We start from the raw sequence: 26,234 nt of genomic DNA on the forward strand, positions 1-26,234 counted from the left end.
ATAAACTTGGGTGCAAAATCAGATTTAAATTTCTGGATTAAAAAAATCACTCTTTTTGCCCCCTCCAAATACAACCAGGCATTATTTATGAACTTAATTTGAGCAGATGTTTTATTCCTTGTGCAAAGGGAAATATGATCACAGGGCTTTCTTTGAGTCTCAGCAGTAACTTAAACTAACTTATACTATAGTTCATGACATACTGACTGATAGGTCGTTCAGTATGGAATGAATGATGTCATGTCTTCAGGTTTTCTGATCTTAATTCCTGCCAGAGAAAAGATGAAGTGTACATACTAGCTGAGGATATTATTCTTTCCAGTAAATTTTCCCTTGGTGGGCTGTCAGACCAGCTGGAGATTTACTGTGATTTAATGACACACGCCTCTGGGACCTTTCATTTATCTGTAGCTGCATCCTATGCTAGAAGGCAGTGAGGGTTAGATCTTTTGGTTTAGCCAAGGACTTCAAGTATATAGAACTGTTTGCAATTTGGTATGTCACTTAAAATTTAAATAAATGTGGGCTTGTGAATTGACTTCAAGTTTGAAAACAGCAGGGACTTTAGGACTATCCTTTAAAAATAATTTGTGAATGCATGGAGGAAAATCTTTGGTCAGCATGAGTTCTTATAATCAAGCTTTGAATGGCAGAGTGGGATGGCAAACAGGTTAGGGGCATAAATTCAGGAGCCAAACATCCTCAACCCATAGCCATTTACTTGCCCAGAGTCAGTGGTCAACTTTTGTAACTATCTTTTGCCTCAATTTTTCTCAATGAAAGAAGAGGAAATATAATAACTATTAAAAGGGTTCTTGAGAGACTTTAGAGCAGAGCCTTCCAAAATAATACATTCCACAAAAAAATGATAGCTACTATCATTATTATTGATTATCATCAGCAATATCACTGAGACCTGCATGGTTGGCTAATGGAGATAGTCTTTTCAGAGGTTGTAATGATGTGTAGAAATTATGTCTGAGTTATCTAGAATTATTTTTTAAGTTTTAAAAACAATTTCAAGTGTTATTAGCATGAAGAGAATAATAATAAACAGTGCTTCTAAGTGCCAAGCATTATTTATGTGTGCTATAATATATACAAAATATATAGCAAAAACTTAACCCAGTACAGTTTGTTGTATATCTTGAAAAGGTGACTGCAGCTGTCATACGCCATGGACACTTGAAGCTATTATGTAAGATATTTTTGTATTTCTGTATAGTTAGGCCTGGAGGTTCATTTATGAAATATGGACAACTGATGAATTTTTTCTCATGTTCCACCTTTATTTTTCAGAAATCATATTTTCATTTGCTTTTTTCTCCCAATATGAATAGTATAAATAGTGCTACTGGTTATAAAATTAATGAATACTTACATAGAGATATGTAAAAAATATTACTGTCTTAATAATTCCAATGGTCTCTATGTACTTCAGGTCTGATTTTTCAACAGTATGTACCTGGTACTTTCAGAAGGTGCTGAATGAACATTTTTGAAAATACAAATGTATATATATCTATATCTATACATATATATGTATAGACATATGCATATATATATTTTTTGCTTCTATTTACTCAAATGCAAATAATAGTTTCAGTTCCTTAGGTCTATGACAATGAAACACGTCGATATAAATAAATTTGTATTTTGTGTAGCAAATTGACATTGATACAAATACTGCAATTTCTTTTAAAATATTGTTTGATATGTTTTTGTGTATTTTATTCTTTGAGTTCTTTTGTTTTAAATATGAACAACATGAAGTCAGTTGTTATCCTTTCTTAATCCAGCTTGAGAGTCATTTTTGGGGAAGTGTTTTTATTTCATTAATATTATATCTCTTATAAATTACCTGCTGGTCTGATTTTTTTGTCTTTTTTCCTGCAAATCCCAACATCTGGGTATTTTTCTTGACCTTAGGTGACTTTATTTTTTCTCTTTTTTTTACATGTCTAGCAATTGTTGATTGTATATTGGACATTGTGGAGGATATAGTACAGAGACTCTGGTTTCTGTAGTTTTCTTTCTTCTAAAGAGTATTGAGTTTTCTTTTTTTTCCCCCATTTATTTATTTTATTGCATTTTAGGTTTGGGGGTACATGTGAAGAACATGCAAAATTGTTGCATCGGTACACACGTGGCAGTGTGATTTGCTGCCTTCCTCCCCATCACCTATATCTGGCATTTTTCCCCCTGATATCTCTCCCCAGCTCCCCACCCCCCACCGTCCCTCCCCTATTTCCCCCCAACTGACCCCAGGGTGTAGTGCTCCCCTCCCTGTGTCCATGTGTTCTCATTGTTCAACACCCGCCCATGAGTGAGAACATGCGGTGTTTGATTTTCTGCTCTTCTGTCAGTTTGCTGAGAATGATGGTTTCCAGGTTCATCCATGTCCCTACAAAGGACCCAAACTCATCGTTTTTGATGGCTGCATAATATTCCATGGTGTATATGTGCCACATTTTCCCTGTCCAGTCTATCATCGATGGGCATTTGGGTTGGTTCCAGGTCTTTGCTATTGTAAACAGTGCTGCAATGAACATTCGTGTGCACGTGTCCTTATAGTAGAACGATTTGTAATCCTTTGGATATATACCCAGTAATGGGATTGCTGGGTCAAATGGAATTTCTATTTCTAGGTCCTTGAGGAATCGCCACACTGTCTTCCACAATGGTTGAACTAATTTACACTCCCACCAACAGTGCAAAAGTGTTCCTATTTCTCCACATCCTCTCCAGCGTCTGTTGTCTCCAGATTTTTTAATGATCGCCATTCTAACTGGCGTGAGATGGTATCTCAATGTAGTTTTGATTTGCATTTCTCTGATGACCAGTGATGATGAGCATTTTTTCATATGTTTGTTGGCCTCATGTATGTCTTCTTTTGTAAAGTGTCTGTTCATATACTTTGCCCACTTTTGAATGGGCTTGTTAGTTTTTTTCTTGTAAATCTTTTTAGTTTTTTGTAAATTATGGATATCAGGCCTTTGTCAGATGGGTAAACTGCAAAAATTTTTTCCTATTCTGGTTGGTTGCTGATTCACTCTAATGACTGTTTCTTTTGCTGTGCAGAAGCTGTGGAGTTTGATTAGGTCCCATTTGTCTATTTTGGCTTTTGTTGTCAATGCTTTTGGTGTTTTGGTCATGAAGTCCTTGCCTACACCTACGTCCTGAATGGTTTTGCCTAGATTTTCTTCTAGGGTTTTTATGGTGTTAGGTCTTATGTTTAAGTCTTTAATCCATCTGGAGTTAATTTTAGTGTAAGGTGTCAGGAAGGGGTCCAGTTTCTGCTTTCTGCACATGGCTAGCCAGCTTTCCCAACACCATTTATTGAACAGGGAATCCTTTCCCCATTGCTTGTTTTTGTCTGGTTTGTCAAAGATCAGATGGTTGTAGATATGTTGTGTTGCCTCCGAGACCTCTGTTCTGTTCCATTGGTCTATATCTCTGTTTTGGTACCAGTACCATGCTGTTTTGATTACTGTAGCCTTGTAGTATAGTTTGAAGTCCGGTAGTGTGATGCCTCCCACTTTGTTCTTTTTGCTTAGAATTGACTTGGCTATGCGGGCCCTCTTTTGGTTCCATATGAAGTTTAAGGTGGTTTTTTCCAGTTCTGCGAAGAAGGTCATTGGTAGCTTGATGGGGATAGCATTGAATGTGTAAATTACTTTGGGCAGTATGGCCATTTTCACGATATTGATTCTTCCTAACCATGAACATGGAATGTTTCTCCATCTGTTTGTGTCCTCTCTTATTTCGTTGAGCAGTGGCTTGTAGTTCTCCTTGAAGAGGTCCTTTACGTTCCTTGTTAGTTGTATTCCTAGGTATTTTATTCTCTTTGTGGCAATTGTGAATGGCAGTTCGTTCTTGATTTGGCTCTCTTTAAGTCTGTTATTGGTGTATAGGAATGCATGTGATTTTTGCACATTGATTTTGTATCCTGAGACTTTGCTGAAGTTGTTTAATAGTTTCAGGAGATTTTCGGCTGAGATGATGGGGTCTTCTAGATATACAATCATGTCGTCTGCAAATAGAGACAATTTGACTTCCTCCTTTCCTATTTGAATACCCTTTATTTCTTTTTCCTGCATGATTGCTCTGGCTAGAACTTCTAATACTGTATTGAATAGCAGTGGTGAGAGAGGGCATCCTTGTCTTGTGCCACATTTCAAGGGGAATGCTTCCAGTTTTTGCCTATTCAGTATGATATTGGCTGTTGGTTTGTCATAAATAGCTTTTATTATTTTGAGATACGTTCCATCAATACCTAGCTTATTGAGGGTTTTTCGCATAAAGCACTGTTGAATTTTGTCAAAGGCCTTCTCTGCATCAATTGAGATAATCATGTGGTTTTTGTCTTTGGTTCTGTTTATGTGGTAAATTACGTTTATGGACTTGCATATGTTGAACCAGCCTTGCATCCCTGGGATGAATCCTACTTGATCATGGTGGATAAGCTTTTTGATGTGCCATTGCAATCGGCTTGTCAGTATTTTATTGAAGATATTTGCATCTATGTTCATCATGGATATTGGCCTGAAGTTTTCTTTTCTTGTTGAGTCTCTGCCGGGTTTTGGAATCAGGATGATGTTGGTCTTATAAAATGATTTGGGAAGAATTCCCTCTTTTTGTATTGTTTGGAATAGTTTCAGAAGGAATGGTGCCAGCTCCTCTTTGTATGTCTGGTAGAATGTGAAAAGACCTATCAAATGTAGATTAGGTCTTTTCACGTAGTCCCACATTTCTTGGAGACTTTGTTCATTCCTTTTTACCCTTTTTTTTCCAGTCTTGCTTTCCCGTTTTATTTCATTGAGTTGATCTTCGACCTCTGATATCCTTTCTCCTGCTTGGTCAATTCGGCTGTTGATACTTGTGCATGCTTCGCGAAGTTCTCGTGTTGCGTTTTTCAGCTCCATCAATTCACTTATATTCCTTTCTATTTTGTCCATTTCGTTAGCATTTCGTCAAATCTTTTTTCAAGGTTCTTAGTTTCTTTGCGTTTGGTTAGAACATGTTCTTTAAGTTCACAGAAGTTTCTTAGTACCCACCTTCTGAAGTCTGATTCTGTCATTTCATCACACTCGTTCTCCCTGCAACCATGTTCCCTTGCTGGTGAGGAGTTGTGATCCCTTGTAGGAGGAGAGGTGTTCTGGTTTCGGGTGTTTTCATCCTTTTTGTGCTGTTTTTTTCCCATCTTTAAGGATTTACCCACTTGTCGACTTTGTAGTTGCTGGCTTTCAGATTGGGTGTCAAATCTTTCTGTTTGTTGATGATGAGGTTATTTCTGTTTCTTGGTTTTCCTTCTGACAGTCTGGCCGCTCTGCTGTAGGTCTGCTGAGGTTCACTCCAGGCCCTGCTTGCCTGGGGTTCACCTGTAGCAGCTGCTGAACAGTAAGGGTTGTTACCAGTTTTATTCTTCTGCTATCTTTGTCCCAGAAGGGTACCCGCCTAGTGTCAATCTGATCTCTCCTTTATGAGGTGGCTCTTTGGATATAGGGGTCAGGGAGCTGCCTGAGGAAACGGTCTCTTCTTTATAGGAGCTGAAATGGTGAGCTGTGAGCTCCGTTGTTCATTCAGAGCTGCTGGGCAGGTACGTTTAGGTCTGCTGCGGCAGAACTCATAAACTGCTTTTTGTTCCCAGGTGCTCTGTCCCAGGGATTTAGGGCTTTATTTATGAGTTTCCGTGATGCTGCTGCCTTCTTTTTTTATCCTTCAGAGCTGCTCTGCCCAGCAAGGAGGCAGCCTAGTCACTGTCTGCCTGTAGAGGTTTTGCTGAGCTGCTGTGGGCTCCGCCCAGCTGCTGAGTGAACTTCCCTGCAGTCCTGTTTATATGGGTATAGTTAGAACTGCTTTGGCGATGGTGGTCCGCCTCTGTTGAGGCAGTCTCTCTCTGCTGTGGTGGGTTGCCTTGGCAACGGCGGGCTGCCTCAGCAATGGCGGGTTGCCTTGGCAATGGCAGGCTGCCTCAGCATTGGCTGACTACCTCCATAGCTGTGGGCTGCCTCGGTAATGGCGGATGCCCCTCCCCCACAGAGCTGGACCGTCCCGGGTTGAGCTGCACTTGCTGTGAAACTCTCAATCCAGAGTTTCTGATTGCTGTTCTTTTGTGGGGGTGGGACCAGCCGAGCCTGATCGCCTGGCTGCCTGCCTCAGAGCCTTTTTTAAGTTGTTGTTCCAGTCGCCTGTTGAAGAGGCATCAGGGTCTGTTTGTTTTCCCCTGCGGCCACTCACTGTGGTGGCTTAAACAGCAGCACTGAGGTTTGTGGCGCTTTTTTTTTTTTTTCCCCCTGGAATCTACTGTCCTGGTTCCCTGCTCAGTCCCGTTTTTAAACAGATGAATGGGCGACTTCCCGTGGCTCCAATCGCCAGCCAAAAGGGCACCCGGACCGGTGTATTTTGTACAGAGAACTGCTGCTCCAGGGCGCCGGCAAAGCAGCCGCGCCAGCCGGCACAGCCGCGCTGGTGACCTGTGGAGCTCCTCCGCCTGGGAATTGCCTAGTCTGTGGGCAATAAAAATGCGGCATCCACTCACCCTCTGCGCTTTCACTGGGAGCTGCAATCCTGGGCTGTTCCTAAATGGCCATCTTGGATCCTCGTCCTGAGTTTTCTTTTTTAAGGCATTTAAATCATCTTCATTTTATAGACCCTCATTTTACATTTTGTTAGAAAGGAGCTCCTTCAGGTTTTGTCCTTAGACTTATGGTGCATATGTTACACCTGGGACATAGTCTGTATTCATAAACTCCTGTTTCATAGGAAAGCTTGAGATATTTATTAAGACCTTCTAACTTGTCAGGCCTCAACACCACACTCTTCTTTCCTGTGAAGGGCAGCAGCTGAAATCTCTGCTCAGATTTTTCACTGTTCACTGGCCTCCTTGACATTTCTGTCACACATACACAGGTCTGGGGTCAGACAAGGTTTTGAAGGAAATTTACAGGTAGATTTTTGAGCTCTCCTCTGACTCCTTTCTTTCTGGGTCCCTACCACCACCTCAATTTCCAGCTACCCTGCAACCCTGAACTCCATTCTCTGATACTTTATGAGTTCTAGTTACATAGACTGGTGACTGTTTTCATGGAGAAGCATTATAAATATAGATCTTACCCAGTGCATATCTTTCCCCTTTTTTAAGGGTCAAATTCCTCAAACATCTGTCTTGTTTTGGCTTCTCTCTAGTGCCTTCAAGTACTTATTTTATATTTTTTCATAGTTTATAATTGTTATCTCTAGAAGGGCTAATATAATGCAATCTAGTTTTCTATTACTGGAACTCACTTGGAATAACTCAGTTTTAAAGCTCCATTTGAAACTTTGTTGATGTTTTATTTAAAAATGATAAAAGCTGCATAATTTTCTAAGGAGTAGGCATTCTCAAATTTATTCAGCCATTCTTCATTGAGGAAAAATTTGACTTTATTTTTATATTTGTTTCCAGTGAAAACAATGCTGATGCTAAGAGGCCTCCCCTGGAACCAAACAGCTCAGCTTATTTCATATTATTATCTCCTATTTCATAAATGTGTTTGCTTTAATGAGTTACTTGGTTTTTTTTGTGTGTGTCCCTTTACTCATCTGCAAATAATAGTTGTTTCTAGCTCCTTAGGTCTGTGACAGTTAAATGGATCAATACACATAAATATTTAAGCAGCTCTTTACCCATAGAATGCAATAAATGGTAGCATATTTTGTTGTTATTATTTATCCCAGGTGTTCTGAAATTTTCTTTGATATATCTTGATGTCATATTTAATTCATTGTGTTGGAGACTCAGTGGATCCTTTTAATCTGGAAATTAGTATTTCTCAGTTTGAGGAATTTTTGCATAATTAAAAAAATTTATTCTCAATCCTCTCTGTTATCTCTTTCTATATTTTTTAACTTCCTTCTTTTATCCACCTATTTTCTCTTTGTTTGTTTTTGGGATTGTTGCCTCAATTTTATCTTTCAAGCTTTTTATTGAATTATTTATTGTCATTATGTCTTCAACTTCCATAAGTATATTCTTGTTCAATACCTAAATATTTGTTTTTCAGTTTAGTATCCTGTTTCTTTTTCATGGATAAAATCAGTATCTTCTGATATATCTGGTTATCAGGGTTTTTTTTTTTAAGGCTTTCTCCAACTCTGAGAGTTATACCCATTTCTTCTGTTACCCTGTTTTGTCAGTTTTGTTCTTTGTCTTTCAAGTTGGAGGTTTCCTCAAATATCTAATAATCTTGGGCTGTTTACTCATATTTAGGAATAAGCAATAAAATGCTAATTGGAGGCATGTTAATGAGTGGGGAGGTTGGGATTCATCATGAAATAAAGCAAGCTGTTTTCCTGGCTACTCCATAGTTGGGAAAATTTCCAAAGTTAGTATCTCCAGGGCTTTCATTTAAACGTATCAGGGTTTTTTTGGTTAAAGAAATGTTTCAGTCTGCTGCTGAGGTGTAACCTAACTAAATGCCACTATCTTGGGAAACAAGTATGGACAGCGAGTCAGAGGCCTCAATGTTGTTGATGTCGATTTTTAATGAATCTTCCTATTTTAGTGTGACACTACACTGCTCGGCTATGCTGGTGTCTTTGAATCCAGAGCTTCTCTAGACCAGTCTCTCCTGAGAAGAAGTTATCTTTCTACTTCACCCTTTATCTTCATTTTTGGAGGACCCCGGTGACTCCTGATTTTTTTTTTTAACCCTTTTGGCTCTTGTGAAACAAATAGCCACTATTTTGTTGACTTTCCACTCTGCAAACTTAGATTTTAGTTTTTTCATTCTACCAAGTCAGTTATACTTAATCTGTGTTCTTCCAGCTTTTAAAATTTTGTTGACATTATTCTTCTGCTTGTCTTTTTCCCTCTGTTTCTTTTTCTCTGAGGGTTTTTTTTTTTTTTTAAATAACTTGAGAGTTTTTTCCATATTTTTCGTAGAGTTTTGAGAGATAGCATAGGAAATGAATGTTTTAATCCAACACATTTTACTATAAGTATTTTTGTTAAAATTCATCCTTAGAATTTTATAATATTAATGATTTATGAGTATTAAACCTGCTATCCAAACATGCTCCTTTTCTTGTTAGCTTTTTTTCAGTGAGCTGTAGTATCATGAGTGACACAATGAAGTCATCCTTTGCAATTTGAAGACCCATGGGTTCATGCTCATGAAAGGTGGAAGTGGTTGGTGCATTGCATGTTAATTCTTTTCCCTGTAGCCTAGTTTCAGTTTAGATGTTCAGAGCAGATTTGATCCTCTCCAAAATATCCTTCCCTTTTGCATCTCATAAAAGGATATATTAGGCTTGTGCATTGGGCAAGTTTGCATGTCCAGCTGGATACAAATCTTTTCTCCAGGCCTAAGATAGTTTGCAAAGGTGGGTATCAAAATAGAGATTAAGAACCCATAAATGACATTTAAATTATTTTAAATATTATTTTAATTTTTCTATTTTCGTTAGAAGACAATTATGTATCATTTCTGGCTGGCTGATTAATATGATTTTGAGTAATTTTAACTAGGTCTAGTTTTTCTTGATGGTTAAGAGCATGGTCTTTGGAGGCAGTTAAGTTGGATGATCTTGGGCATGTTATTTACTTTCTCATGGCTTCAGTTTTCTTCTTTGTAAAAGAAGATTAATAATAGTACCTGCTTCCTAATGTTACGAGGACTATGTTAGGTTAAATATGCAAAGTTCTTAAAATAGTGTGTGGCTTCTAGTAAATATGGTATGTTTGCTATTATATACATTGAATTAGGAATATAGGGTTGGACAATCTAAGGACCATAATCATATAACCCTCCCCACTCTACCTGCCACCCCCCTCCATTAATATAGCAGAAGAGTATGTCTATTAATGGCAGATCAGACAATTGGGATATCCTTCCACTGAGGACATCTATAAAAGGTGAATAAAATATGAGAGAAAAATAATAAGTCTCTTTAAAGCCATTATAGAGATAAAAAGATACTGAAGAGTCATTGGGCCAGAGCCCATTATGGGGCACAGTGGTCCAAGAAGGTGAGAACAGCATTTGAGGCCAGTTTTTTTCCTGGGGCACTTGCCAATTCGTGAAGCAGAACAGCACTTTTGATAGTTCATTGGAGATAGTGAGATAGGAATTAGAGGCATGACAAGGGGAGGAATCCTATTGAAAAACACTTTGAGATGGAATCTCAAAAAGTCTTATCTATTAAGTAAGAGTGAACTGGATATAGAAAGCCTGTGTAGGAACTGCAGCTTAGCTTCAAATTGTCCCAGTCCTGAAATTGCTAATGCATGCAAGCTTGCTGATACTGTAGGCACCTGACAGAAACAAACATACATCCTCGCTAGAAGAAAATAACTGTGTACAAGTGTAGACGAGAAGAAATAAACATAAAGGAACAGAAGAAATGGAAAACATAAACAGACTTACAGAGTCCCGATACTGAGTTATCAGATACAGATTTAAAAATAACTACATGTTACTACATTTAGGAGATAAAGGAAAAGATTAGGAATTTAGGCAGAAAAACCAGGACCACTAAAAAATAGTAAAACAGAAAATGTATCATATGACAAACCTGCACATCTATCCCCCTGGATCTAAAATATAAGTTGAAATTATATAAAAGAAAATTTACAATTGAAAAATGCAGTTATAAAATTTAAAAAACTTAAATATGTGTTTAATGACAGATTTAATATACACAATGAGAAAATAAATTGAAAAAAGCATTTCTGATCTAGGTCAGAAAAATATCCAGAATGAAGTATGAGAAAACAAAAGGATGTAAAGCCAGAAGAGAGAATATCTGACTTGAACAATACAGTAAGAAAGTCTAACTAATGTGTGTGATTATAGTCACAGGAAGAAACAGAGGTTCAAAAAGATGTGTTATTTGAAGAGAAGGTACCTGAGAATTCCCCAAAGCTAATGAAAGTTTATGAAGTCTACAGATTCAAGATCCTTTCTCTATAAACTCACTACAAAGCAGGACAAAAATATAAGACAAAACAAATTCCAGTCACATTATATTAAAACCAAAAATCAAGCCAGAATCCTTAAAAGCAACCAGAGAACAAAAGACAGACAATGGATTGTAGCTGAAATCTGACTAGAAACCAGAAGAATATCTGGAAGACCATGGAATACTATCCTAAAGTGCTAAAAGGAAACAGCATCTACTTAGAATTTCAGAACCAGCGAAACCACCCTTAAGAAATGAGAGGGAGAGACCACAATTCAGACAAGATGGCATGGACTTGTCCCTCCTCGCTCCTCCTTGCTTCATAAAGTTACAAACCCAAGAAAGAAAACACAACTGTGCTGGTTAGTGTTTTCTGTTAAGGTGGTTGGGCCACAGTGCTCAGGTATGTGGCTGAACATGATTTTGGATATTCTATGAGGGTGCTTTTTGGATAAGATTAACACTTAATGGTTGGACTTTGAGTAAAGCAGATTACTCTCCACAATGTGGATGGGCCCCATCCAGTTAGTTGAGGGCCTTAATATAAAACATTGACCTCACACAAGCAAGAAGTTCTGCCAACTGACTGCCTCTGAACTCAAACTGCAAGTGTGTGTATAGAAAGATGTATTTTGTTTCTCCTGTTTTATCCAAATGATAACTTACTAAACCTATTTTTCTGCATCTTGCTTTTTGTACTTAACCCTTTAAATGCAAAAGTTGTTGAAGAACTTTCCATATTAGCTCATAAAGAATTTTTCTTCCTTTTTTCCCTTAACAGCTACATATTTTTCTATTGTATGGTTATACAATCATTTTTTTTTTTGCATGAATGTAAGTGTACTGTCTTTGTATGATAAGTTCCTAGACGTGGAACTGCTAAAATTAAAAAATAAAAAATCCCCCCCACTTTCTCTCTCTCTCTCTCCCTATCATATTGATAGATATTGACAAATTGCTCTCCATAGAGGTTGTATAAATTTACGTTCCTAACAGCAATGTATGAAAGTACCTATTTCCTCGCAGACTTACCAGCACAATGTGATACAAGCTTTTCAATCTTTTCAAAGCCAGTAGGTTAAATAACAAAAAGTCTTTATGTGTATGATCCCTTGTATAATTGTCACTGTGTCTTTTTGGGAAACAAACAAACTGGGTTTTTCTTTGAGCCAGCTGATCAACCCCTCCTGTGTCAAACGAGTGCTGGCATCTCAGGTGCTGTCCCTTGCCTTGGAGAAGGGTAGATTTGCTGGTGTTTGCTGATGTCTGCAGGTGCAGGAAGCTTTCTCTGTAGCTTTTTATCTCCTCTTCCTCCCACTCCACTTCCACTATTTTAGATGACTTTCCACGTATATTTGGTCTTTGTTGTTTTTCTATTGTCTCCTGGTTTAGCTGAAGTGAAATTTACATTTTTGTTTCTTATTTTCCTGGTTGCTTTTTAAACAATTTTCAATGTAAGGGAGAAATATTGACTTTTACCCTGCCAGGTTCAAGCAAGAAATCAGCCTAGGACTTTTTTAAGCTGCCTGAAGGTAATGCATATTTAATTTTAAGTGTTAGGTAGTATGAGGAAAATTTTCATAATCTTCTCTTGCCTTGTTCTAAACTGCCTTCTTGAAATATCCAATATTAACATTTGACATGTTTCCATTAACAACTTTCTCTGTTTTATGCAAGGTATACAAAGGCATGCATATCCACAAATATAGGCTTCATTGTATATAAAGTTTGTGGCATTCATATTGCTCAGATTTTTTCTTTTAACTATGTAAAGTGAGCGTCCCCTCTGTATTGGCAAAAATCTATCTAATTGTTTATAGTATCTGCATAATATTCTAGGGAATAGATGTACCACATTTAATTTAATCATTCTCTATTAAAGACTTTCAGATTATTTCCAGGTATTTGCAACTATAAAAAGTGGGGTAGCAAACACTGATTACACATGCCTTAACACTCAGGTGCTTTGTTTTTCTAAGATCACCTTCCAAAATTAGTATTGCTGGATCAATGGTATTTAACTTAAATACATTACAGTCTACTTTTTGAAAAGTTGTATCGGTTGATCTCTCTACTAAATGAAGAGCTAATTTCCTCATATCTTTCCTCCTTTTGAAATTACCAATCTTATTGCATCTTACTAATTCAGGGTGGAAATATGTTATCTCATCAATAGGCTAACACAAGTAAGAATACCTCTTTTTATTATCCTTTGTCAATTTTTAAATTGTCATTTTCTTGTTATTTTGTACAGATTCTTTTAAATTTTAGGACCACTAACCATTTTTCTGTGTTACACATACCTTTTCTGTTTTTTTTTCTTTGGACTTTATTTATGATGACTTTGACTTTGTTGACTTTATGATGTCTTTGGTTATATTACTTCAAATTTTTATATAGACAAATACAACTCTCTTTGCATTTATGGATTTTCTGTCTTCCTCTAGAAAGCTTCTTGTATCTTAAAGTTATAAACATATTAATAAAATAATTTCACTGTTTTTATTTTTAAAAATTTAGATATTCAATCTGCTTTATATGTGGAAGGAGATCATTACTCTGGCTCTAGGAGTAATGACAATAGGGTGAGGATTTTGAATATAAGGTAATTGGGTACATTCTTGCCTAGCCCAAGTGAAAACTGGTGAGAACCTGAAATCAGGTAGAGGTTGTGGGATGGAGATGAGTAGCGATGGCATATTGAAACATAGAGGTGGAATCTTTTAGGAATTAAAGACTGACTTCCAGTGTGTGGTTGAGTGAGAGGAAGGAAGGTAAGATCATCTTGGAAATTGGATGGCCAAAGTTGCTAGTCTCTAAGGCAGGGGCCCTAGGGGTTAAGCACGTATGGGTTCAGTTGTGGACTAGGTTGGGGACTGAAAAGATAATCGTACTTGGGCACATTGCTAGAAATTTAGATTTTTATATTTCTATAACTTAAAAATTATGTAAATTAATTTTAGCCCTAACTCTTGCCTGGTGAGTGAACAGACTGCTTCAGAGTATGATTTTTTTTCTATTAAGTTAAAGAAGTACATTGTATCATGATCTGAAAGTTGAATAATCAAATTTGAAGAATTATCATTTGACTAACCTTAAAAGTAAGTTTTAAATTATAAAAACAATATAATGATGTCATAGAGAACTGGGAAAATGTAAGAAAAGCTACTCATGAATGACTGCTCTTAGGCATCTACCACTTCATAATAACCTACTTTCTGCTTTGGTTTTTGGAATGGGAGGTATAGATAACTTTCTGTAGCACTTGCAGTAAAATGCCTCTCACACAGTGTCTCATGTAAATAATTGTGGTCAGCACACTGCTTTTCTTTTTGTCACGTGGCAAAACTTTAAAGGGACACACCCCCTTTGTGTTTTAAAAGGTTCTTGCAAGCCAAGTGTGGTAAGAGTTTGTTTTGGTTCCTGTCTCAGCTAATGTTATCAAACCTGACCAAGTGGGTTGTATGGCCTTATAAATGAAACCCAAAAACTCTTTTGTAGATGGTTTTCTGTCTTCCAGAATTTTGTGAATTGTGCAGTTTACGTAAGGCCTGAGGCTGAACTTTGCCCAATACAATATTTGTGAGATTCACCTATACCGTTACATGTTGTTGGAGTTTGTCTTTGTTTATTGCTGTGTAGTGTTCCAGTGGGTGAATATACCACAGTTTGTTTTTCTGTTGATGTACGCTTGAATAGACAGGTTCATTTGAGTCTATTTTAATAGTGTTGCTGTATACTTTCTTGTATTAACATATTATTTTGGTAAACTGCATGCTCTATTTTTCATCTGACTTTTTATCTTAATATGTCGTAAGTTCCTTTTCTTTAAATACATTTATATTGACATAAAATATTCCATTGTATGATTGTACCACAACTTAACCTATCCTACTTTGGGACTTCTAGTTTATTTACAATATTTTTCTGTAATAAAAAACACTGAAGTGAACATCCTGGTATAAATATCTTTGCACATTTTTTCAATTTCTTGAAGAAAATTCTTACACAGATTGAAATGGCTGGGTCAGTATTTAAGGATATTTGATAATTACTGCCAGATTGCCGTCTAAACATTTATACTTACTTATAGTCCCTCTATAAGTAAGGGATGTATATGAGTGCCTGTGTTCCCAGAATCTTATTAAATGAAAAATTGCAACTTACTATAATTAGCAGCATTTGGTTATTAGTGATATGTGATATTTTATTAAACTGTGTTGGACATACATGGTTGGCAAATTGCTTTTTCTCGTGAGCTTTGTCATTTTATCTTTTAGAGAGTTCTCTATTTTTCTTATATTTTATGAGGGTGCTTTAATATATTAGGATAATTATCTTTCTTGGTTTTCCCTAGATTGTTGCTTGACTTTTAATTTTATCCATATTAGTTTGTTTTTGTTTTTGTTTTTCTTCTTCTTGCTATGCGATCCTTTTATGCAGTAAAAATTTGGTTGTTATTTTTAGTTTATTTCTGAAGTTTTCATAAACTTCTACCAAATCTCAATTCCTTTATGAGAAGAACTAATATTGTAAAGACGGCAGTTCTTTCCCAAATCAACTGACACCTTTCTCAATCTATAAAAAATTCATTTGGATTTTTATTGCTACCTTAGTAAAATGATTTTAAAGTTCATCTGGGTACATAAATGGGCAATGTCAAAAAGTCAGACAGTTTTGAAAAATAAAAATGATGAGAGCTGATTTGCAATAGGCCTTAGACCAACTACTAAGTTACCAGCTTAGAACAGGTGAGGCCAGAAAGTCCTGAGAAAAACGTGTGTGTGTGTGTGTGTGTGTGTGTGTGTGTGTGTGCGCGCGCGCGCGCGCCTATCTGTCCCATGCATGGGTCAGATAGATTGATCAATAAATGGTGTGAGGATAGTTTGCCAACCATGCCAGCTCTGTGAGAATCTAAGGATCATTTGTTAGTGACTTAAAGAAACTAAAGTGATAAATGGAAACAAAAAACACCAAGACTAACATATCCTCACTGAATGTCAAATATCAAATTACCAGGACAGAGGCTCTGACATTTAGCATAAGTCAAGTGGCACCCCTGGTCTAATCAGCTGTGCCCCAGTGGCATGACCCTGTCTGCTCTGGGCCCACTCCTGTGCATAGGTTACTGGTGAATTTCAGAGAAGGGCCAATTCATGGTAGGGTAACACCCTTGAAGGTGAAAGAATGAAGATCAGTGAGCCATACAGCTCAAGCTCCACTTGCTGCAAAGAACAGTCACAGTGAAAGCACATCCCTCTTTATTAGTGTTGTTTTTGTTCTTTGCAGGCCAAGTTCATTTTATCCCCTGTGCCTTAAGTGTGAGAGTCTTCATATTTAGGTTTCTCTATAGTTGTAAGAAATTTTTGTTCAGTTCTAACCCAAACCCACTCTGGTCGAAGAGCAAAAGCCCCAGCAACATTTACCCTTTATCACTCTTAGAACTTTATAGTTTTACTTTTGTCTTTATAGTAGGTGCATTATCACACATGCAAAAATGTACTGTGGGTTTGTGAAAATCTCATTCAAGCATTTGTCCTTGACCCTTCTATTTAGGTACTTTTATAGGCTGTCACTTATGTAGACATTGACCTTTTGTGATAAACCTTCCATTATGTATTAAGTATTCCTATAATTTCTCTCTCTTTTCTTTTTTCATTGTTGTGTTAGCCAGTGCCTGTTGACACATCTGTGCCCTTTCTCGTGTTAGTTATTTTGGACAGGAATAATGTGGACAATTCTGCCTTTGTTTTAGTCTCCTAGCTTTAAAATTGCATCCATCATCAGCTTCTTCTAAAGCTCATCTAACTCTGTGCACTTCTTATGATAATTAAATTTGAAAAATAGCTAAATCAATTCAGTAATTATGTTGGAATAACTACTGGAGTTTGTCATCATTGCTTTGACTTAGTGTAGAGTTTACCAGATAGTCATTTCTTTGAATGTGAAAAGGTAGATGTTATCAAAGAAAGAGGTATCTGCAGACATGAGACACACAGAGAATGTTTCTTATGTCTGAGAAACATGTTTGAGAAACACAGAGTTAAGCAAAAGCAAACTGATTCTATACTGACAAACTTCTTAGAATCTCTAATAAGCTAATTTGTCTTGTGTAGCCCCGCAAAGGCAATATAATTTGAAACATTTCTCATATTTATTTCACCTCAGAGCCTCTTTTTCGGACTGCTTGTGGGAACAATAACCTGAGAAACACACTTTAGGGACGTGGTGATATAATTAAATGTTGACATATTAATTTTCTCATTAGCAAATTTTAAAACATATCCTCTCTTTTGCTATCTTGGTTGGCTATAAACCAGAGAAATCAATGGGTGGGGGCACAGGTCTGGAAGGGAGGAACATCTGAACTGGCTATGTGTCTTTGGGAAACTGCTTCTCTCTCCTGGGACTGATTGTACTTTCTCATCCTTAAATGACATTGTTATACATACATGACCTCTTATTCATGGACATGAGACTTCTCCAGCTCTAAGATGATATTTTATTTGTTGCACAGGGACTCTGATAGTGTTTGTTGTAGGAAAAGGAAGAAGCTTTGACCAATTTACAGAAAGTTTTCTCAGTCTCTGACTTGTCCATTTAAAGCTATTTTATTTATTTCTTTACAAAACAAGTCCTGATGATTTTTGTTTTTTTAGACTTGATATGATCAAAGCTGCCACTTCAGTCTTTCACTAACTGGGCATCTTAGAATCTGATTTGGAATTCTCAGAAACCAAAAGCCAGTGAAATAAAGTGAAAGGAACAGAAATGTCACCTTCCAGGAAACTCAAAAATGCCATTAACACCTTTAATGAGGCTTTTTAAAGGAAGAATCAGTCTGCATTTTCAGTGGGCCCTCTAGTCTGTTTCTTTCTGCTCAACAGGAAGCTGGAAGATGGCAGCTCATGAGCTTCTTCCCTTGCCTTTGCAGCCTGTGGGTGGGATGTTACTTCTAATTGACTTCTTACTTCTAATTGGCTTAACTGAAACCTACTGGAAGTACACTAGGTTTCTTCCTGCCCGCAACCCTAACACCACTTGGGCAAAGTGGACTGATGATTTATTTTTGACAAATAGCATTGCTGGAGTAAAAAATACTTAAAAAAAAAAAAAAGATAGTTGGAATTCCTGTTGTGATTTGTTGGTTAAATCTTGAGATTAGTTTGTATTATGCAGTCATAAGGTTTTAAATCATTTAGCAAAATATTTCTGGGGATTGAGCTGTTCCCTTCTCTATGATTACTACGATTATTTGGAAATGAAAAGGGCAGATAACCTTTTTTTAAATAGAAACCAACTTTGGGGTCTCCTATTCTTAATCATTACATGCAAGACAAAGGGGGCAGGGAACTCTGGACCTCGGGTTTTAAAATCTGAGGTCCAGAGTTCCCTCTGCCTCTTTCAGAAGACATTTACATGGCATTTATGCATGGACTCTGAGTCAGACCAAGACACAGTCAAATCCCAGGTTATCATTGTCTTAGACAGAATATGTAATTGTACACCAGTTTTCTTATTTGTAAATGGTGGGTGGTAGTGACTGTCAATAGGTTTTATGAGAATGTATAAATTTACATATATATTAATGTAGTTTATATGTATATATAAAATAGAGCATCTGGAACACAGTAGATATCCAATCAAATAGCGATGGATCTATTATAATCATTATTATTTTTATTGTAATCATAAGTATATTCCCTAATGCTTCAAATATTTGCTTTAGTTATTTTTATGGATTATATTATTTTATTTAGTTTTAGGTTTATTTTACGCTTATGAAAGATACCTTACAGACAATAGTATTCTTGACTTCAGTCCTTCAATAGGAAGATGAAGCAGTAGCAGCAATACTGTGTCTCTCTAATGAGCTGGAGTATTACTGATCACTTTGAAGCCCCTATATGATTATTCCCAATGAAATCCTTTCTCTTTTGCTTAGAAGTACCACATTTCATTTTGGTTTTACTACACTAATTCCTAGAAAATAGTTTTTTGACTTTCTATGTTTTTGACCCTTATGATCTAAAAAAAAAAAAAACAAAACCCCATATACATGCTGTACATGTATTCTGTACATGTGTTGCGCTTCTCTATCTCAGCATTGTGTTAAGATTTATCCATGTTGATGAATGTACCTAATCTATGTTCTTTGTCACTGTGGTAGAATATTCCATTGTATGAAACAAATATGCCCTATTTTTTAAATCCTTCCTCCTGTTTATGGATATTTAGTATTTTTCCAGTTTTATTTATTTTATTTTTTGCTATTTTGAATGTGACTACTGTTAATACTCTCCTGTTAGGCTGACTTACGTGAAATTGCCATTTTTATAGGTCAATGATCCAAACTAAAAATTTCATATGATTCAACCCAATTTATGTCTGGTGTGTATTTTTAAGATTATATCTGAAGCATATACCTAAGTGTGGCAGAAATGCTAGTTTATAGAGTATATGAATTTTCAGCTTTTAAAATGAAACTTGATTGTATTACAAAGAGATTATACCAATTTATACCACCTAAATGAAAATTGTCATTGTCCCATTTCCCACCAACATTTGATATAAATTTTTATTTTGGTGGATGTAAAATATAGTTTTAATTTGCAGTTCTATAATTACCATTGAAATTAAGCATCGTTCTATATGCTTATTTGCCATTTCTGTTTTTTTATGACGGAGCCTTGCTCTGTCACCCAGGCTGGAGTGCAGTGGTATAATCTCTGTTCAGTGCAACCTCTGCCTCCCGGATTCAAGCAATTCTCCTGCCACAGCCTCCGGAGTAGCTGGGACTTCAGGCGCTGCACACCATGCCCAGCTAATTTTTGGATTTGTAGTAGAGATGGGGTTTCATCATATTGGCCAGGCTGGTCTCGAACTCCTGATGTCAGGTGATCCACCCACCTCTACCTCCCAAAGTACTGGGATTACAAGCATAAGCCACTGTGCCCAGCCAAAAATTATTTTTAAAAATAGAGTTTCCCATAATTTTTAGGTATGTACTGCTGAGAGGTGTTTCCCTACAATACCATTTTTCTTCTGCTGAGAAAATGGCAAAATAAGGTTATTTAACTATGTTTTTATCCTTTTGAAAAAGAGGGTTTATTGATTTCTAGTTTGTATTTTATAGTCATATAGTTAAAATTTTAAGGGATGTAGTATACATAAAATATTACTTTTTAAAAAAGTATTAGAATTATTTTACCTTTATAAAAATACTATTGTTTTTATTTTTATAAAATAATGATTTTATAATTATTTTATTTGTATTATTTAATTTTGCAATTACATCTAATACTTAACATTTAGAACTTCAAAGCACGAAAGTTTAGAACTTTCAGATATTGACTTTTGGCATTTGTGGAAAGCCATACTAAATCTTATGTGTGGCTCATTTTGTTACAAAGAATAATTTTATTAATTTAAGAATTGGGATGATGAAACTAGCAGATGACCCATTATTTTCTCTCTTTCTCTGCAGCCTTGCTGAGGCCATTTGTAAATATTTGCTAAGTCCACAGAAAGATACTACTTTACATAAACACTTACATATAAACAGTATATTTAACTCTGTTTTAATAACAGAATAGATTGATTTTTGATGTAGAGCTTTTATCTTGCTCTCAACTTGTGGTCTTTCATTTTGGTTTCCTAGGTCTTATTTTATCATCTGTGTTGAGTATTAAACCATGGGGAGGAAGCTGGACCTGTCTGGTTTGACTGACGATGAAACAGAGCATGTTCTTCAGGTGGTTCAGAGAGACTTCAATCTTCGCAAAAAAGAAGAAGAGCGACTAAGGTGAGATGCCTGTATTGCCCAACAGGGCACAGCAAATCACATGTGGACAAGTGGAACAGGTTTCCTAAAGGTATTCCCTCCTTCTAGCCCTGAGTTTGGACACACACCTATGTTTGCCGGAAGAATGTCCTGTCCTTTGTAGAAAGGTTTGCCAGTTTCAGAAATGTCAGTTCAGAAATGTGTTGCTCACGATCCAATCAGGGATTTATCGGGGCTGCTAACCCTGTAAGTTACTATTAGCTATAGAATGAGTGGAGCTTGTGGTGAACACGCTGTCTTGAGCTTCCTCTTAGCCTTAGTTTTTTTGTTGGAAGGTGTTATGGAAGGATAACCAAAGTGTTAAGTGAACAGTTCTTGTGAGAATTAGTCTCATCCAAGTACAATGTTCTGTTTGAACTCTCAGCTACTGTGGCACAGGAAAAGAGCTTTGAAGATCAGATAAAAGGAAACTGACCACCAGGCTGGTCTGGGATCACCTGGCTTAGCACCACTTCCCTCATTTTATAGAAGAGGAAACTGAAGCCCAAAGAGGTAGTCTTCTGATGCCTCTGCAGTTGATATTTCCCCATGAAATGCTCTTGGGAATACTATGGCAGGTCAATTGGGAAATACTGTGGCAGGTAAGTTCCAATTATGCCTAAGTTGGAAGAAGAGCAATAGAAATGAGGTCATGTATTAGGCCTAATGTGTTGAAACCCAATGGTAGGTCAGCATTAGGCTCCCTCATCTATAAACCTATTATTCCTTGGAGTTCCATGGGTTTATTCACGGCACCATCTTCCTCCTTACATACTAAGCAAATACCTGTTTTCTCACTTTGATTATCCAACAGCTAGAACAGTGCCTAGCACATAATTTTAAAAATCAATTATTAACAGATTTCTCGTCCTTCATCAAACAAGAATATATTTAATATATGCTATACGTGAGACCAAAAAATGGTGGAAATAAAGATGATTACACTAATGTGCTTATAGCCTAGCAAGGGAAATAACATTGCCAAGAAGTATAAAGTCTGAGGTACTCCAAGGTAGAAGGAAAACAATCCCTTTTTGGTAGTAGGAAAGATGTACCAGTTTTAAGCTGAGTGAGAAAGGGTATGAGTAGAGCTTCGGCATAATCCTGCATTTCTGTATTTACATAGGGCATATAAAAAAGAACACAGTCAAGGACGTCCCCAGGGTTCTTTGGCTTAGGAAACTGGACGAATGAAGTTGTCATTCACTGAATATGAAGACAGAGGAGCAGGGTAGTTGGTAGCCAGGTAAAGTTGAGAGCTCTGTCTCTGGCATCTTCAATTTGAGATGAATATTGGACCTCCAAAGGAGATGCCAACTTGGCATTTATGTATTTGCAACTAGGAATCAAGTGAGAGGTCCAAGTTGGAAATTAAAATGTCATGGAAAAGGTCACCAGAACAATAGGAGAGTAGCTGGAGCAAGGAAACTAGTACCCTTGCTTGGCAGCGCTAAGACCTGGTCACTATTTTACATTGAGACAGGTTTCCACATGGTAATGCTTTCCCTGGATTCTTTCATTTTCTTTCCTCTACTGTACCACTGGAAAGAACTATGTCTTGCTGAGTTTTGTGCCCCAATCTCTGGGCGCAGGGCCTGGTACACAGTGGGTGTGCCCTAAAGACCTGTGGAATGAATGTATAAATGTAGATTGCTTGTCAATCCATGTGACTAACTTCATGTGTGGCTTGAAGAATCGATCTTAGTATTTCCCTTAAATCATGAAGACTATCTGTGTGTCATGCTTTATCTCTTGGAAAGCATTTTTTCAGATTCTCTTTATTATATAGATTGGGCTAAACCATTTCAAACCATTTCACATATGGGTGAGCCAGAACCTTGTTTTATGTCCTTTTCTGACTGTGGAGACTTGCCTTAGCGCCACTGCAGAGTCAGGTGCCAGTTCATGTGTAAGAGCAGCTTTAGGGCTTAGTTTGAGGAGAATTTTAAAGAAAGAGCAGCTGTCACTGTAGTAGACCTGACAAAGTGGGCACCATCTTTCTCATGAGGATGGCAGTCTTAGTGGACAGCAGTCAATAGCCTGCTGTAATTCTGTGAAAATGCATAGTCGTGGGAACCTGCTTGTGCTGGGGGAGATGATGCTTGAAATCATCAGTGACCACAGAGGAGTAACTGCTTGCTGTGGCACCTCTTGTGGTACTGGAACTGGACATTTTTTCTATGAAGACTGTTATTGCTGTTGTCCTTCTGCTCATGAGCAGGGACATGCCTTGACAGGTACCTAGCAAACTGGGATGAAACTCTGAATGATTTCAGCGAAGTATCTTACTATCAAATAAAAAGAGACGATAACACTGCAAAACCATGAAATCGCCAAACATCTGCATCACTTTTTCATATTGCTTAAATTTTGGGTATGTGAAAGAATCTAGGATTATTAGTATTGTTGAACTGAACTTCAAAAGTATTTTAGAATTATAGAAAGTACTTTCCTTTAATGAATGTAAAATTCAGAAGATTTTTTTAAATTATTATTTTACAGTCTTGAATTAGTTTCCTCTTCCCCCAACCAGCTGTTCTTTATTTAGCTAGTTTCTCCAGCTAGGTTTTGTGAGGGTAGGTCTTGAGTGTAGTAGAGCTTATCCGGTGTTTATAATGATCCGTTCTTCAGTGCAGACATTAAGTGTAGTAATAACTAGGAGGTGGAAGTGTGAATTAAGTGTCCTCAGAACATATCATGGTAATATAAAGAGGGATAATAGGGATAAAGAATTCATGCAGAGAACTAAAAGGTATAAAGCAGTCAGTGTGAACTGGCACTGTCCTGAGTACTGCACAATTCACCTTATTGATTCCTCACCAAGTCACTATAATGTTAGTACCAATTTACATAGGGGTACCCAAGAACAGAGATTACGAAGCTTGCCCAGAATCACACAGTTAATCAGAGTAGGGCCAGTATTTTGTTTTTCAGGTTCTCTTTATTATGTAGATTGGGTTAAACAATTTCAAAACTGTTTTACTCTCCTTCCCTCCTTAAAATAATTCCTTAGTGTCATCTAATGTCCAGTAAATTTATCCCACTGTCTTATTTCTGCAATATATTCAATCAGAATCCAAACAAGGTTCACCCATTAGTCTGATTGTTTTGAATCTTAAACCTCTTAATTTTGTCATTATTTTTTGACTTAATTCAGAAGGCAGCCATGGTATTGGGTGGCTCTGGGAATATTTTGCTTTTTTAATTTGTCATCTTATGGTTAGGCTGATTAGAAGTGGAGCTTAGATTTGTTGTAATTTTCTTCCCCTTTAATAAGGTCCTTTCATTACAATTTAGGTCTCTTCCCAATTCTGCCATTTAAATTTTAAAAAACTTCATAGCTAAGTGTTGGTGTTTTTTGTTTGTTTGTTTTTGGGGAGAGATGGAGCCTTGCTGTGTCATTCAGGCTGGAGTGCAGTGGCGCAATCTCAGCTCACTGCAACCTGTCTCCCAGGTTCAAGTGATTCTCCTGCCTCAGCTTCCTGAGTAGCTGAGATGACAAGTGCAAGGTGCCATACCCACCTAATTTTTTGTATTTTAGAAGAGATGGGATTTCACCGTGTTATCCAGGTGGGTCTTGAACTGCTGACCTCAGGCTATCCGCCCGCCTTGGCCTCCCAAAGTGCTGGGATTACAGGCATGAGCCACTGCACCCAGTCGTGTTATTTCCTAAAAGTCTGTATTTAGAATGGATGTGATGTTTGTACCCATGCGGAAGGGGCATTGTGACTGTCCTGGCTCTGGCAGGTGAGTGGAGCAGGACACTGTGGGGAAAGCTATAGCCCTCATTCTTTACAGGCCTCCTACTGTCCCCTAATTCCTGCTACAGCTCACAGTGAGCAGAGGCACATCATGGTTGGTGTGTAGATATCAGCTGCTATGTGTAGGCAGTCACACGCCTTACTATGTAAATGATTCTGTCAACCCCTTGTCAGTAAGATGAGACACTTTCTCAGCACTGAAGATGTGATGCACTGAATTTGTAATGTCATTAAAGCTGCGTGTTTATCGCAGGACTGTTGGGGGAAGATAGAGAATTGATGGGCCTGAGAATAGCAGACATGCAATACCAGATACTGGAGGTGGGGACTTATTTACAAATTCAGTACAGTGAGTGTTGATTCCATTTCTCCAAGACACACAACAGCATTAACACTATGGATGGAGGATGCTGGGGGGCAAAAGGCATGGTGACTTCTCCCATCTAGATTACTCAGGGACTTTGGGTTTCATGTAGATTACTCAGGTAAATATGTCAAAAAGTTCATGTTGTACTTGGTTAATTTTATTTTTTGCTTTTCTTTTTTATCGGATGATATCAGGCAAATAGTAAAATTATGCAAATGGCAAAGAAGACCTTATAATGAAAAACCTAAGTCCTCTGCTTCATATTTAGTTCTTTGTTCTTTAGGCCTCCTGGAATGACCTTCATAAATCTGAACATGTGCATTTTTTACTATATTTCAATGCATCAGTATTAGACATGTTTTTCAACTTTCTGCTCTGAAATTGGTGACTTAGCTCACTTATACTACCCTTGTCTTTTGTTTCTTGATGATTATATTATTATTTTTGGCTTGGTTTTCTACTGGTCCTCTTTCAAACTTAAGTAATAGATGGAAACCTCTGAGTCTTGTTCTGTCAGCATTCATCATTCTTTTTCGATTCTGACAGTGCAATGTTTAAATAGTGTCCCTGCCCTTACCTCCTTCTGCCCTGTGTTCCAGCTTTCCCTATAATACCTTTACTCTGACACATACAAGGTTGGGGCATTCACCTGCTGTTCCGAAAACATATTTGAGTCTCCAGTTTTGTTCATAGGATGATTCTAACTGTTGAAAAACAATAAGTAGCCCCTACATAGTTATGATTAAAAACATTAATATTGTTTACTCCCTGTTCCTCGTTTTCACAGCTTTATTGAAATCAGTAGGCGTCTGATTGTTCTCTTCCTTTTGTCTTTACCATTATGAATTAATTATGCTTTTATTTCTTTGCTGTCATTGGAAAGGAGCCTTGAGAGGGAGCAGAGGCCGTTAAGTGTTTGCTTTGTCTGTCATCTGGTACCTAAATGCCACAGTAACTTGCTTACTAGTCAAGGTCGTGTGAGGATCCTGGGGAGAATGCAGAGGTGGAAAGCACTCCCAGTGTATAGTATGTGCATGGAGCATGTTTTGGGGTCAAACGGATATGGGCATGAGTCCTTCTATCATGATTATGTTGGGCTGGTTTCTAACATAATCAGAAGTTAAAATGAATCCAGAAAAAGCTGGGTCATTGCTGCATGTTAACCATGTCCCATTTGTAGGAAAGTTGACATTTCTGGAAACTTACCCTGACTACTGCTTCACCTCTGTTGATAGAGCCTCTAGGGGTGAGGAAGCCCATGCAATGGGCTCTGTTCCCTCTATAACAGCTCTACCCCCAGGTTCTATGAATCTAGGCACTGGTGTAGTCCACTGAGAAC

The 26,234-nt window shown here is 37.3% G+C and overlaps 1 protein-coding gene across 4 annotated transcripts in view; it reads left to right on the forward strand.

Moving 5' to 3' along the window:
- The window catches only part of MYRIP (myosin VIIA and Rab interacting protein), a 425,307-nt gene that overhangs the window by 56,171 nt on the left and 342,902 nt on the right, over nucleotides 1-26,234 (forward strand). For 3 of the 4 annotated variants that reach the window (XM_032271158.1, XM_032271182.1, XM_032271174.1), the window contains exon 2: nucleotides 20,606-20,749. In XM_032271158.1, coding sequence (XP_032127049.1) covers nucleotides 20,640-20,749 — 110 coding nt within the window. In that variant the 5' untranslated portion in view covers nucleotides 20,606-20,639. Of the gene's footprint in view, nucleotides 1-10,648; nucleotides 11,348-20,605; nucleotides 20,750-26,234 lie in introns of those variants that run through there. The other variant, XM_032271167.1, reaches the window with a different exon arrangement.

The sequence above is a fragment of the Sapajus apella genome, unplaced genomic scaffold (genome assembly GCF_009761245.1).
Source record: "Sapajus apella isolate SASKATOON/1434 unplaced genomic scaffold, GSC_monkey_1.0 scaffold4, whole genome shotgun sequence".
Taxonomy (NCBI): domain Eukaryota; kingdom Metazoa; phylum Chordata; class Mammalia; order Primates; family Cebidae; genus Sapajus; species Sapajus apella.